Below are 19,473 nucleotides of genomic sequence, written 5' to 3'. Positions count from 1 at the left end.
CAACTAGTCAACACATGAGTTAGGTTGTTAGCAGACTAGTGTGGTCAACTAGTCAACACACGAGTTAGGTTGTTAGCAGACTAGTGTGGTCAACTAGTCAACACACAAGTTAGGTTGTTAGCAGACTAGTGTGGTCAACTAGTCAACACATGAGTTAGGTTGTTAGCAGACTAGTGTGGTCAACTAGTCAACACACGAGTTAGGTTGTTAGCAGACTAGTGTGGTCAACTAGTCAACACACGAGTTAGGTTGTTAGCAGACTAGTGTGGTCAACTAGTCAACACACGAGTTAGGTTGTTAGCAGACTAGTGTGGTCAACTAGTCAACACACGAGTTAGGTTGTTAGCAGACTAGTGTGGTCAACTAGTCAACACACGAGTTAGGTTGTTAGCAGACTAGTGTGGTCAACTAGTCAACACATGAGTTAGGTTGTTAGCAGACTAGTGTGGTCAACTAGTCAACACACGAGTTAGGTTGTTAGCAGACTAGTGTGGTCAACTAGTCAACACACGAGTTAGGTTGTTAGCAGACTAGTGTGGTCAACTAGTCAACACACGAGTTAGGTTGTTAGCAGACTAGTGTGGTCAACTAGTCAACACACGAGTTAGGTTGTTAGCAGACTAGTGTGGTCAACTAGTCAACACACGAGTTAGGTTGTTAGCAGACTAGTGTGGTCAACTAGTCAACACATGAGTTAGGTTGTTAGCAGACTAGTGTGGTCAACTAGTCAACACACGAGTTAGGTTGTTAGCAGACTAGTGTGGTCAACTAGTCAACACACGAGTTAGGTTGTTAGCAGACTAGTGTGGTCAACTAGTCAACACACGAGTTAGGTTGTTAGCAGACTAGTGTGGTCAACTAGTCAACACACGAGTTAGGTTGTTAGCAGACTAGTGTGGTCAACTAGTCAACACACGAGTTAGGTTGTTAGACTAGTGTGGTCAACTAGTCAACACATGAGTTAGGTTGTTAGCAGACTAGTGTGGTCAACTAGTCAACACATGAGTTAGGTTGTTAGCAGACTAGTGTGGTCAACTAGTCAACACATGAGTTAGGTTGTTAGCAGACTAGTGTGGTCAACTAGTCAACACATGAGTTAGGTTGTTAGCAGACTAGTGTGGTCAACTAGTCAACACACGAGTTAGGTTGTTAGCAGACTAGTGTGGTCAACTAGTCAACACACGAGTTAGGTTGTTAGCAGACTAGTGTGGTCAACTAGTCAACACATGAGTTAGGTTGTTAGCAGACTAGTGTGGTCAACTAGTCAACACATGAGTTAGGTTGTTAGCAGACTAGTGTGGTCAACTAGTCAACACATGAGTTAGGTTGTTAGCAGACTAGTGTGGGCAACTAGTCAACACATGAGTTAGGTTGTTAGCAGACTAGTGTGGTCAACTAGTCAACACATGAGTTAGGTTGTTAGCAGACTAGTGTGGTCAACTAGTCAACACACGAGTTAGGTTGTTAGCAGACTAGTGTGGTCAACTAGTCAACACACGAGTTAGGTTGTTAGCAGACTAGTGTGGTCAACTAGTCAACACACGAGTTAGGTTGTTAGCAGACTAGTGTGGTCAACTAGTCAACACACGAGTTAGGTTGTTAGCAGACTAGTGTGGTCAACTAGTCAACACATGAGTTAGGTTGTTAGCAGACTAGTGTGGTCAACTAGTCAACACACGAGTTAGGTTGTTAGCAGACTAGTGTGGTCAACTAGTCAACACACGAGTTAGGTTGTTAGCAGACTAGTGTGGTCAACTAGTCAACACACGAGTTAGGTTGTTAGCAGACTAGTGTGGTCAACTAGTCAACACACGAGTTAGGTTGTTAGCAGACTAGTGTGGTCAACTAGTCAACACATGAGTTAGGTTGTTAGCAGACTAGTGTGGTCAACTAGTCAACACACGAGTTAGGTTGTTAGCAGACTAGTGTGGTCAACTAGTCAACACACGAGTTAGGTTGTTAGCAGACTAGTGTGGTCAACTAGTCAACACATGAGTTAGGTTGTTAGCAGACTAGTGTGGTCAACTAGTCAACACACGAGTTAGGTTGTTAGCAGACTAGTGTGGTCAACTAGTCAACACACGAGTTAGGTTGTTAGCAGACTAGTGTGGTCAACTAGTCAACACACGAGTTAGGTTGTTAGCAGACTAGTGTGGTCAACTAGTCAACACACGAGTTAGGTTGTTAGCAGACTAGTGTGGTCAACTAGTCAACACACGAGTTAGGTTGTTAGCAGACTAGTGTGGTCAACTAGTCAACACACGAGTTAGGTTGTTAGCAGACTAGTGTGGTCAACTAGTCAACACATGAGTTAGGTTGTTAGCAGACTAGTGTGGTCAACTAGTCAACACACGAGTTAGGTTGTTAGCAGACTAGTGTGGTCAACTAGTCAACACACGAGTTAGGTTGTTAGCAGACTAGTGTGGTCAACTAGTCAACACACGAGTTAGGTTGTTAGCAGACTAGTGTGGTCAACTAGTCAACACATGAGTTAGGTTGTTAGCAGACTAGTGTGGTCAACTAGTCAACACACGAGTTAGGTTGTTAGCAGACTAGTGTGGTCAACTAGTCAACACACGAGTTAGGTTGTTAGCAGACTAGTGTGGTCAACTAGTCAACACATGAGTTAGGTTGTTAGCAGACTAGTGTGGTCAACTAGTCAACACACGAGTTAGGTTGTTAGCAGACTAGTGTGGTCAACTAGTCAACACACGAGTTAGGTTGTTAGCAGACTAGTGTGGTCAACTAGTCAACACACGAGTTAGGTTGTTAGCAGACTAGTGTGGTCAACTAGTCAACACACGAGTTAGGTTGTTAGCAGACTAGTGTGGTCAACTAGTCAACACACGAGTTAGGTTGTTAGCAGACTAGTGTGGTCAACTAGTCAACACATGAGTTAGGTTGTTAGCAGACTAGTGTGGTCAACTAGTCAACACACGAGTTAGGTTGTTAGCAGACTAGTGTGGTCAACTAGTCAACACACGAGTTAGGTTGTTAGCAGACTAGTGTGGTCGACTAGTCAACACACGAGTTAGGTTGTTAGCTGACTAGTGTGGTCGACTAGTCAACACATGAGTTAGGTTGTTAGCAGACTAGTGTGGTCAACTAGTCAACACATGAGTTAGGTTGTTAGCGGACTAGTGTGGTCAACTAGTCAACACATGAGTTAGGTTGTTAGCGGACTAGTGTGGTCAACTAGTCAACACACGAGTTAGGTTGTTAGCAGACTAGTGTGGTCAACTAGTCAACACATGAGTTAGGTTGTTAGCAGACTAGTGTGGTCAACTAGTCAACACATGAGTTAGGTTGTTAGCAGACTAGTGTGGTCAACTAGTCAACACACGAGTTAGGTTGTTAGCAGACTAGTGTGGTCAACTAGTCAACACACGAGTTAGGTTGTTAGCAGACTAGTGTGGTCAACTAGTCAACACACGAGTTAGGTTGTTAGCAGACTAGTGTGGTCAACTAGTCAACACACGAGTTAGGTTGTTAGCAGACTAGTGTGGTCAACTAGTCAACACATGAGTTAGGTTGTTAGCAGACTAGTGTGGTCAACTAGTCAACACACGAGTTAGGTTGTTAGCAGACTAGTGTGGTCAACTAGTCAACACACGAGTTAGGTTGTTAGCAGACTAGTGTGGTCAACTAGTCAACACACGAGTTATGTTGTTTGCAGACTAGTGTGGTCAACTAGTCAACACACGAGTTAGGTTGTTAGCAGACTAGTGTGGTCAACTAGTCAACACATGAGTTAGGTTGTTAGCAGACTAGTGTGGTCAACTAGTCAACACACGAGTTAGGTTGTTAGCAGACTAGTGTGGTCAACTAGTCAACACACGAGTTAGGTTGTTAGCAGACTAGTGTGGTCAACTAGTCAACACATGAGTTAGGTTGTTAGCAGACTAGTGTGGTCAACTAGTCAACACACGAGTTAGGTTGTTAGCAGACTAGTGTGGTCAACTAGTCAACACACGAGTTAGGTTGTTAGCAGACTAGTGTGGTCAACTAGTCAACACACGAGTTAGGTTGTTAGCAGACTAGTGTGGTCAACTAGTCAACACACGAGTTAGGTTGTTAGCAGACTAGTGTGGTCAACTAGTCAACACACGAGTTAGGTTGTTAGCAGACTAGTGTGGTCAACTAGTCAACACACGAGTTAGGTTGTTAGCAGACTAGTGTGGTCAACTAGTCAACACATGAGTTAGGTTGTTAGCAGACTAGTGTGGTCAACTAGTCAACACACGAGTTAGGTTGTTAGCAGACTAGTGTGGTCAACTAGTCAACACACGAGTTAGGTTGTTAGCAGACTAGTGTGGTCAACTAGTCAACACACGAGTTAGGTTGTTAGCAGACTAGTGTGGTCAACTAGTCAACACATGAGTTAGGTTGTTAGCAGACTAGTGTGGTCAACTAGTCAACACACGAGTTAGGTTGTTAGCAGACTAGTGTGGTCAACTAGTCAACACACGAGTTAGGTTGTTAGCAGACTAGTGTGGTCAACTAGTCAACACATGAGTTAGGTTGTTAGCAGACTAGTGTGGTCAACTAGTCAACACACGAGTTAGGTTGTTAGCAGACTAGTGTGGTCAACTAGTCAACACACGAGTTAGGTTGTTAGCAGACTAGTGTGGTCAACTAGTCAACACACGAGTTAGGTTGTTAGCAGACTAGTGTGGTCAACTAGTCAACACACGAGTTAGGTTGTTAGCAGACTAGTGTGGTCAACTAGTCAACACACGAGTTAGGTTGTTAGCAGACTAGTGTGGTCAACTAGTCAACACATGAGTTAGGTTGTTAGCAGACTAGTGTGGTCGACTAGTCAACACACGAGTTAGGTTGTTAGCAGACTAGTGTGGTCAACTAGTCAACACACGAGTTAGGTTGTTAGCAGACTAGTGTGGTCGACTAGTCAACACACGAGTTAGGTTGTTAGCTGACTAGTGTGGTCGACTAGTCAACACATGAGTTAGGTTGTTAGCAGACTAGTGTGGTCAACTAGTCAACACATGAGTTAGGTTGTTAGCGGACTAGTGTGGTCAACTAGTCAACACATGAGTTAGGTTGTTAGCGGACTAGTGTGGTCAACTAGTCAACACACGAGTTAGGTTGTTAGCAGACTAGTGTGGTCAACTAGTCAACACACGAGTTAGGTTGTTAGCAGACTAGTGTGGTCAACTAGTCAACACACGAGTTAGGTTGTTAGCAGACTAGTGTGGTCAACTAGTCAACACATGAGTTAGGTTGTTAGCAGACTAGTGTGGTCAACTAGTCAACACATGAGTTAGGTTGTTAGCAGACTAGTGTGGTCAACTAGTCAACACATGAGTTAGGTTGTTAGCAGACTAGTGTGGTCAACTAGTCAACACACGAGTTAGGTTGTTAGCAGACTAGTGTGGTCAACTAGTCAACACACGAGTTAGGTTGTTAGCAGACTAGTGTGGTCAACTAGTCAACACACGAGTTAGGTTGTTAGCAGACTAGTGTGGTCAACTAGTCAACACATGAGTTAGGTTGTTAGCAGACTAGTGTGGTCAACTAGTCAACACACGAGTTAGGTTGTTAGCAGACTAGTGTGGTCAACTAGTCAACACACGAGTTAGGTTGTTAGCAGACTAGTGTGGTCAACTAGTCAACACACGAGTTAGGTTGTTAGCAGACTAGTGTGGTCAACTAGTCAACACATGAGTTAGGTTGTTAGCAGACTAGTGTGGTCAACTAGTCAACACACGAGTTAGGTTTTTAGCAGACTAGTGTGGTCAACTAGTCAACACACGAGTTAGGTTGTTAGCAGACTAGTGTGGTCAACTAGTCAACACATGAGTTAGGTTGTTAGCAGACTAGTGTGGTCAACTAGTCAACACACGAGTTAGGTTGTTAGCAGACTAGTGTGGTCAACTAGTCAACACACGAGTTAGGTTGTTAGCAGACTAGTGTGGTCAACTAGTCAACACACGAGTTAGGTTGTTAGCAGACTAGTGTGGTCAACTAGTCAACACACGAGTTAGGTTGTTAGCAGACTAGTGTGGTCAACTAGTCAACACACGAGTTAGGTTGTTAGCAGACTAGTGTGGTCAACTAGTCAACACATGAGTTAGGTTGTTAGCAGACTAGTGTGGTCAACTAGTCAACACACGAGTTAGGTTGTTAGCAGACTAGTGTGGTCAACTAGTCAACACACGAGTTAGGTTGTTAGCAGACTAGTGTGGTCGACTAGTCAACACACGAGTTAGGTTGTTAGCTGACTAGTGTGGTCGACTAGTCAACACATGAGTTAGGTTGTTAGCAGACTAGTGTGGTCAACTAGTCAACACATGAGTTAGGTTGTTAGCGGACTAGTGTGGTCAACTAGTCAACACATGAGTTAGGTTGTTAGCGGACTAGTGTGGTCAACTAGTCAACACACGAGTTAGGTTGTTAGCAGACTAGTGTGGTCAACTAGTCAACACACGAGTTAGGTTGTTAGCAGACTAGTGTGGTCAACTAGTCAACACACGAGTTAGGTTGTTAGCAGACTAGTGTGGTCAACTAGTCAACACATGAGTTAGGTTGTTAGCAGACTAGTGTGGTCAACTAGTCAACACATGAGTTAGGTTGTTAGCAGACTAGTGTGGTCAACTAGTCAACACATGAGTTAGGTTGTTAGCAGACTAGTGTGGTCAACTAGTCAACACACGAGTTAGGTTGTTAGCAGACTAGTGTGGTCAACTAGTCAACACACGAGTTAGGTTGTTAGCAGACTAGTGTGGTCAACTAGTCAACACACGAGTTAGGTTGTTAGCAGACTAGTGTGGTCAACTAGTCAACACACGAGTTAGGTTGTTAGCAGACTAGTGTGGTCAACTAGTCAACACATGAGTTAGGTTGTTAGCAGACTAGTGTGGTCAACTAGTCAACACACGAGTTAGGTTGTTAGCAGACTAGTGTGGTCGACTAGTCAACACATGAGTTAGGTTGTTAGCAGACTAGTGTGGTCAACTAGTCAACACATGAGTTAGGTTGTTAGCAGACTAGTGTGGTCAACTAGTCAACACACGAGTTAGGTTGTTAGCAGACTAGTGTGGTCAACTAGTCAACACACGAGTTAGGTTGTTAGCAGACTAGTGTGGTCAACTAGTCAACACATGAGTTAGGTTGTTAGCAGACTAGTGTGGTCAACTAGTCAACACACGAGTTAGGTTGTTAGCAGACTAGTGTGGTCAACTAGTCAACACATGAGTTAGGTTGTTAGCAGACTAGTGTGGTCAACTAGTCAACACACGAGTTAGGTTGTTAGCAGACTAGTGTGGTCAACTAGTCAACACATGAGTTAGGTTGTTAGCAGACTAGTGTGGTCAACTAGTCAACACATGAGTTAGGTTGTTAGCAGACTAGTGTGGTCAACTAGTCAACACACGAGTTAGGTTGTTAGCAGACTAGTGTGGTCAACTAGTCAACACACGAGTTAGGTTGTTAGCAGACTAGTGTGGTCAACTAGTCAACACATGAGTTAGGTTGTTAGCAGACTAGTGTGGTCAACTAGTCAACACATGAGTTAGGTTGTTAGCAGACTAGTGTGGTCAACTAGTCAACACATGAGTTAGGTTGTTAGCAGACTAGTGTGGTCAACTAGTCAACACATGAGTTAGGTTGTTAGCAGACTAGTGTGGTCAACTAGTCAACACATGAGTTAGGTTGTTAGCAGACTAGTGTGGTCAACTAGTCAACACACGAGTTAGGTTGTTAGCAGACTAGTGTGGTCAACTAGTCAACACATGAGTTAGGTTGTTAGCAGACTAGTGTGGTCAACTAGTCAACACATGAGTTAGGTTGTTAGCAGACTAGTGTGGTCAACTAGTCAACACATGAGTTATTGTTACTGCAGCCAGTTGGCAGTTTGAAGAAAGACAAGTTTGGTTGGGGATTGATGTTCCTTCTTTCAGTTGTTGTAAAAGTTGCAGTGGTCCAGTCCTTTCATGGTTTGTTGACATGTTTGGAATGTGTGGTGGTCTCCTGGATGGTGACAGGTGTGGTGGTCTCCTGGATGGTGACAGGTGTGGTGGTCTCCTGGATGGTGACAGGTGTGGTGGTCTCCTGGATGGTGACAGGTGTGGTGGTCTCCTGGATGGTGACAGGTGTGGTGGTATCCTGGATGGTGACAGGTGTGGTGGTCTCCCTGATGGTGACAGGTGTGGTGGTCTCCTGGATGGTGACAGGTGTGGTGGTCTCCCTGATGGTGACAGGTGTGGTGGTCTCCTGGATGGTGACAGGTGTGGTGGTCTCCTCGATGGTGACAGGTGTGGTGGTCTCCTGGATGGTGACAGGTGTGGTGGTCTCCTGGATGGTGACAGGTGTGGTGGTCTCCCTGATGGTGACAGGTGTGGTGGTCTCCTGGATGGTGACAGGTGTGGTGGTCTCCTGGATGGTGACAGGTGTGGTGGTCTCCCTGATGGTGACAGGTGTGGTGGTCTCCTGGATGGTGACAGGTGTGGTGGTCTCCTGGATGGTGACAGGTGTGGTGGTCTCCTGGATGGTGACAGGTGTGGTGGTCTCCCTGATGGTGACAGGTGTGGTGGTCTCCTGGATGGTGACAGGTGTGGTGGTCTCCTGGATGGTGACAGGTGTGGTGGTCTCCCTGATGGTGACAGGTGTGGTGGTCTCCTGGATGGTGACAGGTGTGGTGGTCTCCTGGATGGTGACAGGTGTGGTGGTCTCCCTGATGGTGACAGGTGTGGTGGTCTCCTGGATGGTGACAGGTGTGGTGGTCTCCTGGATGGTGACAGGTGTGGTGGTCTCCCTGATGGTGACAGGTGTGGTGGTCTCCTGGATGGTGACAGGTGTGGTGGTCTCCTGGATGGTGACAGGTGTGGTGGTCTCCTGGATGGTGACAGGTGTGGTGGTCTCCCTGATGGTGACAGGTGTGGTGGTCTCCCTGATGGTGACAGGTGTGGTGGTCTCCTGGATGGTGACAGGTGTGGTGGTCTCCTGGATGGTGACAGGTGTGCCCCGCTGTTGGCGGCAATACTGCATACCTGCAATGGTTTCATTGATGAATATGTGCTGTCCATACTTCTCATGAAGAACATCACCACTGTGTGTGTTTATTAGAAGCAGCAGGAACTCTGCGGGGAACTGGGAACTTTGTCGCGCTCTGAAGCCGAGCTGATGGAAGCCAACCAGCAGCTGAGGGCCAAAGTGGACAACATGAGGGAGGAGCTGAGGAGCGTGCGGGCTCAAGCGGAGAGGAGCCAACACGAGGCTGAGAGGTTGCTATGGCTGGAAATGTTGTTGTTGTGATGATGGCATGACGCTGGCTGGCTCCTGCAGGCGCGTGGAGGAGAGTCACCTGGTCTGGTTGGAGGACAAACACAAGCTGCAGGAGCGCCAGGCCAAGATGGAAGAGAAGTACTCTCAGCTGAAAGAGAAGTTGCAGAAGGCAGCTGTCGCTCAGAAGAAGGTACTTTCTTGCATGACTTCTTGTCTTTTCTCCTACATTCTACTGCCTTTTGTTTGGCTCATGAAGAGGTCAGCAGTCCAAACTTTTTCCACCAAGGGCCACAAACTGAAAAGTCAGAGAATGTAATGTGGAGGCCATTTTGATATTTTTTATTTGCCATATCTTGCAGTGGATAGAGCACACCCGCTCCATTTGACATAGTTTCCATATATTAGCCACACCTCAGATATACGCTAGTTGTTCACACAGAAATATTTGTGAATGTGTATTGACGTACTTTCATTGTTTCAAAACGGCCGAGCAAAAGAAGCATCAGTCATGGTCATGGAGCCACTAGCTGCGCAAGCTAGCTCTCCAATCAGCTAAACATAACTCCACCTTTTGCTGAATTTACTGAGGAATTTATGGAAGTGAAACAATACAAAAACAATGGCATTCTAAGTTAACAATGCTAACACGGACACTCTTTAAACCTGTTAGCATATTAGCTCATGCTAACAACGCTGGTTTGATGACATTCCAATAGCACGTACAAATATACACATGGCACTATTTACTAAGAAAAAATTGTTTTAGTTGTATTGTAAAACTTACTAACAGAGCGATGAAGGAAGAATCCATGCCTGTAGAAATTGTAAAATGTGAAACTTGAGGTTGAAAGTTGAGTCTAAACAGAAGGGCTGCAGTGAGCAAAGTCGTCCAAAAGATGGCGCCGTAGCACAAACCATAACACACCTTATAAGTGTTACTGGTTGCATTATGGCTGTAAAACAACAACAATCCACAAGTTAGCCACACCGTTTTATAAGCAGCAGGGATCAAAGTGTAGAAAAAAATAGTGCTTATAGTCCAGAATTTGCGGTGGTAAAAAATGCTAAAAACCGACATATTTAAAGACAAAATATTGTGTCTGCTTGGTATTATAGTTGATTAAGTACATTATTATTAATTGTTAGAACATTTCAGCTTTCTTTCAATTTTTTGGCCATATTTTTCTTACATGGATGTTTTTCCCCGTGTGAAAATAGAATAATGCAATTGTGAACTTAGTGTATCAAAAATTCTGGCTGTAAATAAATATTAATGTTCAGGTAAAATTCTTTATTATTGTTTGTCATTTTTTTATTATATTCATGTTATTAATTATAATAATTATATAATTAATTATATTGAGTATGTTAATGTTTTTTGTTGTTTTTTTTTCAATTGATTGACTTCACTGAGCTTTGTATTTTATTTTGAGTTTAATAACGTTTAATATCATGGGTGTCTAAACTTTTTCCACCACACTGAATAGTCAAAGTATGCAGGGGCATATTGATATTTTTTATATATAAATACTCATTTATTTTTTAAAACAAATATTTGTTTTATAGTTGACTATTGAATGATTTAATTCTGACATTACATATTACATACATAATTAATCATTCTTATTAATTCTTACAATTTTACCTTTTCCCTGTTGCATACCGATTGTTTTGCTCTTATTTTTTTCTTATCCATAAGGATATATATGAGAGTGATGATGCCATCTAGTGTACGTAGTTGGAACTACACGCGCCACACTCACACTAGCAGGACACTTCATTCACACAAGATGACTAAATGTGGCACACAAGACAATGTTTGGGAAAGAAGCTGAAGTGTCAACATAAGAAGCTGAAGTGTCAACATAAGAAGCTGAAGTGTCAACATAAGAAGCTGAAGTGTCAACATAAGAAGCTGAAGTGTCAACATAAGAAGCTGAAGTGTCAACATAAGAAGCTGAAGTGTCAACATAAGAAGCTGAAGTGTGAAGCTAAGAAGCTGAAGTGTGAAGCTAAGAAGCTGAAGTGTGAAGCTAAGAAGCTGAAGTGTAAAGATAAAAAGCTGAAGTGTCAACATAAGAAGCTGAAGTGTCAACATAAGAAGCTGAAGTGTCAAGATAAGAAGCTGAAGTGTCAACATAAGAAGCTGAAGTGTCAACATAAGAAGCTGAAGTGTAAAGATAAGAAGCTGAAGTGTCAACATAAGAAGCTGAAGTGTAAAGATAAGAAGCTGAAGTGTAAAGATAAGAAGCTGAAGTGTCAAGATAAGAAGCTGAAGTCTCAACATAAGAAGCTGAAGTGTAAAGATAAGAAGCTGAAATGTCAACATAAGAAGCTGAAGTGTAAAGATGAGAAGCTGAAGTGTAAAGATGAGAAGCTGAAGTGTAAATATGAGAAGCTGAAGTGTAAAGATAAGAAGCTGAAGTGTAAAGATAAGAAGCTGAAGTGTAAAGATGAGAAGCTGAAGTGTAAAGATGAGAAGCTGAAGTGTCAACATAAGAAGCTGAAGTGTCAACATAAGAAGCTGAAGTGTCAACATAAGAAGCTGAAGTGTCAACATAAGAAGCTGAAGTGTCAACATAAGAAGCTGAAGTGTCAACATAAGAAGCTGAAGTGTCAACATAAGAAGCTGAAGTGTGAAGCTGAGAAGCTGAAGTGTAAAGATGAGAAGCTGAAGTGTAAAGATGAGAAGCTGAAGTGTAAAGATGAGAAGCTGAAGTGTCAACATAAGAAGCTGAAGTGTAAAAATGAGAAGCTGAAGTGTAAAGATAAAAAGCTGAAGTGTAAAGATAAGAAGCTGAAGTGTAAAGATAAGAAGCTGAAGTGTAAAGATAAGAAGTTGAAGTGTAAAGATAAGAAGCTGAAGTGTAAAGATGAGAAGCTGAAGTGTCAACATAAGAAGCTGAAGTGTAAAGATGAGAAGCTGAAGTGTCAACATAAGAAGCTGAAGTGTAAAGATGAGAAGCTGAAGTGTCAACATAAGAAGCTGAAGTGTAAAGATGAGAAGCTGAAGTGTCAACATAAGAAGCTGAAGTGTAAAGATGAGAAGCTGAAGTGTCAACATAAGAAGCTGAAGTGTAAAGATGAGAAGCTGAAGTGTGAAGCTAAGAAGCTGAAGTGTGAAGCTAAGAAGCTGAAGTGTGAAGCTAAGAAGCTGAAGTGTCAACATAAGAAGCTGAAGTGTGAAGCTAAGAAGCTGAAGTGTGAAGCTAAGAAGCTGAAGTGTGAAGCTAAGAAGCTGAAGTGTGAAGCTAAGAAGCTGAAGTGTAAAGATAAGAAGCTGAAGTGTAAAGATAAGAAGTTGAAGTGTAAAGATAAGAAGCTGAAGTGTAAAGATGAGAAGCTGAAGTGTCAACATAAGAAGCTGAAGTGTAAAGATGAGAAGCTGAAGTGTCAACATAAGAAGCTGAAGTGTAAAGATGAGAAGCTGAAGTGTCAACATAAGAAGCTGAAGTGTAAAGATGAGAAGCTGAAGTGTCAACATAAGAAGCTGAAGTGTAAAGATGAGAAGCTGAAGTGTCAACATAAGAAGCTGAAGTGTAAAGATGAGAAGCTGAAGTGTGAAGCTAAGAAGCTGAAGTGTGAAGCTAAGAAGCTGAAGTGTGAAGCTAAGAAGCTGAAGTGTCAACATAAGAAGCTGAAGTGTGAAGCTAAGAAGCTGAAGTGTGAAGCTAAGAAGCTGAAGTGTGAAGCTAAGAAGCTGAAGTGTGAAGCTAAGAAGCATGATGTGTTTGTGCAGAGGAGAAGTCAGAGCCAGAAGAAAGAGAGAAGTCTGCAGAACACCATCCAGCTTCTAGAAGCACAAATGGAACAAATCAAACTGGAAGCTGCTGCTGCCAACAAGTCAGTATTACTTCATTTAGTACTACTTATCTATGTATTACTTCATTAGTACTACTTATATATGTATTACTTCATTTAGTACTACTTATCTATGTATTACTTCATTAGTACTACTTATCTATGTATTACTTCATTTAGTACTACTTATCTATGTATTACTTCATTTGTACTACTTATGTATGTATTACTTCATTAGTACTACTTATCTATGTATTACTTCATTAGTACTACTTCCTCTATGTATTACTTAATTAGTACTACTTATCTATGTATTTCTTCATTAGTACTATTTCCTCTATGTATTACTTCATTAGTACTACTTATCTACTTGATTAGTACTACTTATCTATGTATTACTTCATTAGTACTACTTCCTCTATGTCTTACTTCATTAATACTACTTATCTATGTATTACTTCATTAGTACTACTTCCTCTATGTATTACTTCATTATTACTTTTTCCTCTATGTATTACTTCATTAGTACTACTTATCTATGTATTTCTTCATTAGTACTAATTCCTCTGTCTTACTTCATTAGTACTACTTCCTCTATGTATTACTTGATTAGTACTACTTATCTATGTATTACTTCATTAGTACTACTTATCTATGTATTACTTCATTATTACTACTTCCTCTATGTCTTACTTCATTGGTACTACTTATATATGTATTACTTCATTAGTACTACTTATCTATGTATTACTTCATTAGTACTACATATCTATGTATTACTTCATTAGTACTACTTCCTCTATGTATTACTTCATTAGTACTACTTATCTATGTATTTCTTCATTGGTACTACTTCCTCTATGTCTTACTTCATTGGTACTAATTCCTCTATGTCTTACTTCATTAGTACTACTTCCTCTATGTATTACTTCATTAGTACTAATTATATATGTATTACTTCATTAGTACTACTTATATATGTATTACTTCATTAGTACTACTTATCTATGTATTTCTTCATTGGTACTACTTCCTCTATGTCTTACTTCATTAGTACTACTTATCTAGGTATTACTTCATTAGTACTACTTCCTCTAAGTATTACTTCATTAGTACTACTTATCTATGTATTTCTTCATTGGTACTAATTCCTCTATGTCTTCATTAGTACTACTTCCTCTATGTCTTACTTCATTGGTACTACTTATCTATGAATTACTTCATTAGTACTACTTATCTATGTATTTCTTCATTAGTACTACTTATCTATGTATTACTTCATTAGTACTACTTCCTCTATGTCTTACTTCATTAGTACTACTTCCTCTATGTACTATGTATTACAAACCCCGTTTCCATATGAGTTGGGAAATTGTGTTAGATGTAAATATAAACAGAATACAATGATTTGCAAATCCTTTTCAAGCCATATTCAGTTGAATATGCTACAAAGACAACATATTTCATGTTCAAACTCATAAACTTTTGTTTTTTTTGCAAATAATCATTAACTGTAGAAATGTTATGCCAGCAACACGTGACAAAGAAGTTGGGAAAGGTGGCAATAAATACTGATAAAGTTGAGGAATGCTCATCAAACACTTATTTGGAACATCCCACAGGTGTGCAGGCTAATTGGGAACAGGTGGGTGCCATGATTGGCTATAAAAGCAGCTTCCATGAAATGCTAAGTCATTGACAAACAAGGATGGGGTGAGGGTCACCACTTTGTAAGCAAACAGTTTTAGAACAACATTTCTCAACAATCTATTGCAAGGAATTTAAGGATTTTACCATCTACGCTCTGTAAAATCATCAAAAGGTTCAGAGAATCTGGAGAAATCACTGCACGTAAGCCATGATATTATGGACCTTTGATCCCTTAGGCAGTACTGCATCAAAAACCGACATCAGTGTGTAAAGGATATCACCACATGGGCTCAGGAACACTTCAGAAAACCACTGTCAGTAACTACAGTTGGTCGCTACATCTGTAAGTGCAAGTTAAAACTCTGCTATGCAAAGCAAAACCTATTTATCAACAATATCCTGAAATGCCGCCAGCTTTGCTGGGCCCGAGCTCATCTAAGATGGACTGATGCAAAGTGGAAAAGTGTTTTGTGGTCTGACGAGTCCACATTTCAAATTGTTTTTGGAAATATACGACATTGTGTCATCCGGACCAAAGGGGAAGCGAACCATCCAGACTGTTATCCACACAAAGTGTAAAAGCCAGCATGTGTGATGGTATGGGGGTGCATTAGTGCCCAAGGCATGGGTAACTTACACATCTGTGATGGTATGGGGGTGTATTAGTGCCCAAGGCATGGGTAACTTACACATCTGTGAAGGCACCATTAATGCTGAAAGGTACATACAGCTTTTGGAGCAACATATGTTGTCATCCAAGCAACGTTATCATGGACGCCCCTGCTTATTTCAGCAAAACAAGTGTTACAACAGCGTGGCTTCCTATTAAAAGAGTGTGGGTACTTTCCTGGCCCGCCTGCAGTCCAGACCTGTCTCCCATGGAAAATGTGTGGCGCATTATGAAGCGTAAAATAGGACAGTGGAGACCCCGGACTGTTGAAGGACTGAAGCTCTACATAAAACAAGAATGGGAAAGAATTCCACTTTCAAAGCTTCAACAATTAGTTTCCTCAGTTCCCAAACATTTATTGAGTGTTGTTAAAAGAAAAAGTGATGCAACACAGTGGTGAACATGCCCTTTCCCAACTACTTTGGCACGTGTTGCAGCCATGAAATTCTGAATTAATGATTATTTGCAAAACAACCCCAAAGTTTATGAGTTTGAACATGAAATATGTTGTCTTTGTAGCATATTCAACTGAATATGGCTTGAAAAGGATTTGCAAATCATTGTATTCTGTTTATATTTACATCTAACACAATTTCCCAACTCATATGGAAACGGGGTTTGTACTTCATTAGTACTTCATTAGTACTACTTCCCCTATGTAGTAGGTATTACTTCATTGTACACATAGTACTACTTCTTCAATGTATTACCTCATTAGTACTACTTCCTCTATACTATGTATTACTTCATTGTACACATAGTGCTACTTCCTCTATTTACTACATTGTACACATAGTACTACTTCCACTATGTAGTATGTATTACTTCATTGTACACATAGTACTACTTCCTCTGTAGTATGTATTACTTCATTGTACACATGTTACTACTTTCTCTGTAGTATGTATTACTACATTGTACACATAGTACTACTTCCACTATGTAGTATGTATTACTTCATTGTACACATAGTACTACTTCCTCTGTAGTATGTATTACTTCATTGTACACATAGTACTACTTGCTCTGTGTAGTACACATACTATTGATAAGTGCACAGATAGTACTACTTGCTGTGTGTAGTACACGTAGTATTGATTAGTGCACAGATGTACTATGTCCTGTGTGTAGTACACATAGTATTGATAAGTGTACACATAGTACTACGTAGTATTGATAAGTGCACAGATAGCACTATTTCCTGTGTGTAGTATTGATAAGTGGCCAGATAGTACACGTAGTATTGATAAGTGTACAGATATTACTACTTCCTGTGTATAGTACACATAGTATTGATAAGTGCGCAGATAGTACACGTAGTATTGATAAGTGGCCAGATAGTACACGTAGTATTGATAAGTGGCCAGATAGTACACGTAGTATTGATAAGTGTGCAGATAGTACACGTAGTATTGATAAGTGGCCAGATAGTACACGTAGTATTGATAAGTGGCCAGATATTACTACTTCCTGTGTATAGTACACGTAGTATTGATAAGTGTGCAGATAGTACATGTAGTATTGATAAGTGTGCAGATAGTACACGTAGTATTGATAAGTGTGCAGATAGTACATGTAGTATTGATAAGTGTGCAGATAGTACACGTAGTATTGATAAGTGTGCAGATAGTACACGTAGTATTGATAAGTGTGCAGATAGTACACGTAGTATTGATAAGTGTGCAGATAGTACACGTAGTATTGATAAGTGTGCAGATAGTACATGTAGTATTGATAAGTGTGCAGCTAGTACACGTAGTATTGATAAGTGTGCAGATAGTACACGTAGTATTGATAAGTGTGCAGATAGTACACGTAGTATTGATAAGTGTGCAGATAGTACATGTAGTATTGATAAGTGTGCAGATAGTACACGTAGTATTGATAAGTGTGCAGATAGTACACGTAGTATTGATAAGTGTGCAGATAGTACATGTAGTATTGGTAAGTGTGCAGATAGTACACGTAGTATTGATAAGTGTGCAGATAGTACACGTAGTATTGATAAGTGTGCAGATAGTACACGTAGTATTGATAAGTGTGCAGATAGTACACGTAGTATTGATAAGTGTGCAGATAGTACACGTAGTATTGATAAGTGTGCAGATAGTACACGTAGTATTGATAAGTGTGCAGATAGTACACGTAGTATTGATAAGTGTGCAGATAGTACACGTAGTATTGATAAGTGTGCAGATAGTACACGTAGTATTGATAAGTGTGCAGATAGTACACGTAGTATTGATAAGTGTGCAGATAGTACACGTAGTATTGATAAGTGTGCAGATAGTACACGTAGTATTGATAAGTGTGCAGATAGTACACGTAGTATTGATAAGTGTGCAGATAGTACACGTAGTATTGATAAGTGTGCAGATAGTACACGTAGTATTGATAAGTGTGCAGATAGTACACGTAGTATTGATAAGTGTGCAGATAGTACACGTAGTATTGATAAGTGTGCAGATAGTACACGTAGTATTGATAAGTGTGCAGATAGTACACGTAGTATTGATAAGTGTGCAGATAGTACACGTAGTATTGATAAGTGGCCAGATAGTACACGTAGTATTGATAAGTGGCCAGATAGTACACGTAGTATTGATAAGTGTGCAGATAGTACACGTAGTATTGATAAGTGTGCAGATAGTACACGTAGTATTGATAAGTGTGCAGATAGTACACGTAGTATTGATAAGTGCGCAGATAGTACACGTAGTATTGATAAGTGCGCAGATAGTACACGTAGTATTGATAAGTGTGCAGATAGTACACGTAGTATTGATAAGTGTGCAGATAGTACACGTAGTATTGATAAGTGTGCAGATAGTACACGTAGTATTGATAAGTGCGCAGATAGTACACGTAGTATTGATAAGTGTGCAGATAGTACACGTAGTATTGATAAGTGTGCAGATAGTACACGTAGTATTGATAAGTGTGCAGATAGTACACGTAGTATTGATAAGTGTGCAGATAGTACACGTAGTATTGATAAGTGTGCAGATAGTACACGTAGTATTGATAAGTGGCCAGATAGTACACGTAGTATTGATAAGTGGCCAGATAGTACACGTAGTATTGATAAGTGGCCAGATAGTACACGTAGTATTGATAAGTGGCCAGATAGTACACGTAGTATTGATAAGTGGCCAGATAGTACACGTAGTATTGATAAGTGTGCAGATAGTACACGTAGTATTGATAAGTGTGCAGATAGTACACGTAGTATTGATAAGTGTGCAGATAGTACACGTAGTATTGATAAGTGTGCAGATAGTACACGTAGTATTGATAGTTGTTCTTGCAGACGTCCTCTCCAGTGGGAGGAACATGCTCAGATGCGCAGAAGGTTACGGGAACTTCAGAGAAGACACGGCGAGTTCCGGCGCCTCCTGCTGGGCGACCACAGTTCCTTCACCTTAGGCCCCGCCCTTCTGACCTCCACGCAGAAGTCCTGTGTGGTGAGAGACCTGGACTAGTGGTGAGTAGCAGGTGGAAGAGCAGCGTGGTTGCTAAAAGGAGGAGTGTTGTGTGTGCAGGAGGAAGAGGAGGAGATGCTTCAGTTGCGGCAGCGCATGGACCAGCTGGAAGTAGCTCAGCAGCAGCAGCTCCAAGAACTGGGAGGTCTGGTGCACCTGGACCCTCAGGTGGACCTCTGACACCTGGACCCTCAGGTGGACCTCTGACACCTGGACCCTCAGGTGGACCTCTGACACCTGGACCCTCAGGTGGACCTCTGACACCTGGACCCTCAGGTGGACCTCTGACACCTGGACCCTCAGGTGGACCTCTGACACCTGGACCCTCAGGTGGACCTCTGACACCTGGACCCTCTGGTGGACCTCTGACACCTGGACCCTCAGGTGGACCTCTGACACCTGGACCCTCAGGTGGACCTCTGACACCTGGACCCTCAGGTGGACCTCTGACACCTGGACCCTCAGGTGGACCTCTGACACCTGGACCCTCAGGTGGACCTCTGACACCTGGACCCTCTGGTGGACCTCTGACACCTGGACCCTCAGGTGGACCTCTGACACCTGGACCCTCTGGTGGACCTCTGACACCTGGACCCTCAGGTGGACCTCTGACACCTGGACCCTCAG

The 19,473-nt window shown here is 41.6% G+C and overlaps 1 protein-coding gene across 2 annotated transcripts; it reads left to right on the top strand.

Moving 5' to 3' along the window:
- The first annotated feature begins 9,054 nt into the window (after positions 1 to 9,054).
- On the top strand, positions 9,055 to 19,168 carry LOC133561259 (centrosomal protein of 83 kDa-like). Of its 2 annotated transcripts, none has more exons than XM_061914619.1 (5): positions 9,055 to 9,242; positions 9,304 to 9,433; positions 12,983 to 13,086; positions 18,675 to 18,828; positions 18,907 to 19,168. In XM_061914619.1, the coding sequence occupies exons 1-5, from the start codon at positions 9,142 to 9,144 to the stop codon at positions 19,024 to 19,026; spliced, it is 609 nt and encodes a 202-aa protein (XP_061770603.1). In that variant the 5' UTR covers positions 9,055 to 9,141; the 3' UTR covers positions 19,027 to 19,168. The 2 variants fall into 2 exon arrangements, with proteins under 2 accessions (XP_061770603.1, XP_061770604.1); XM_061914620.1 differs by having other exon boundaries at positions 18,675 to 18,848; positions 18,907 to 19,038.
- Positions 19,169 to 19,473: the final 305 nt, after the last annotated feature.

This window comes from Nerophis ophidion, linkage group LG10 (genome assembly GCF_033978795.1).
Source record: "Nerophis ophidion isolate RoL-2023_Sa linkage group LG10, RoL_Noph_v1.0, whole genome shotgun sequence".
NCBI classification, from domain to species: Eukaryota; Metazoa; Chordata; class Actinopteri; order Syngnathiformes; family Syngnathidae; genus Nerophis; species Nerophis ophidion.
The sequence above is the reverse complement of the archived record's forward strand: the minus strand, read 5'-3'. Positions and strand labels throughout refer to the sequence as shown.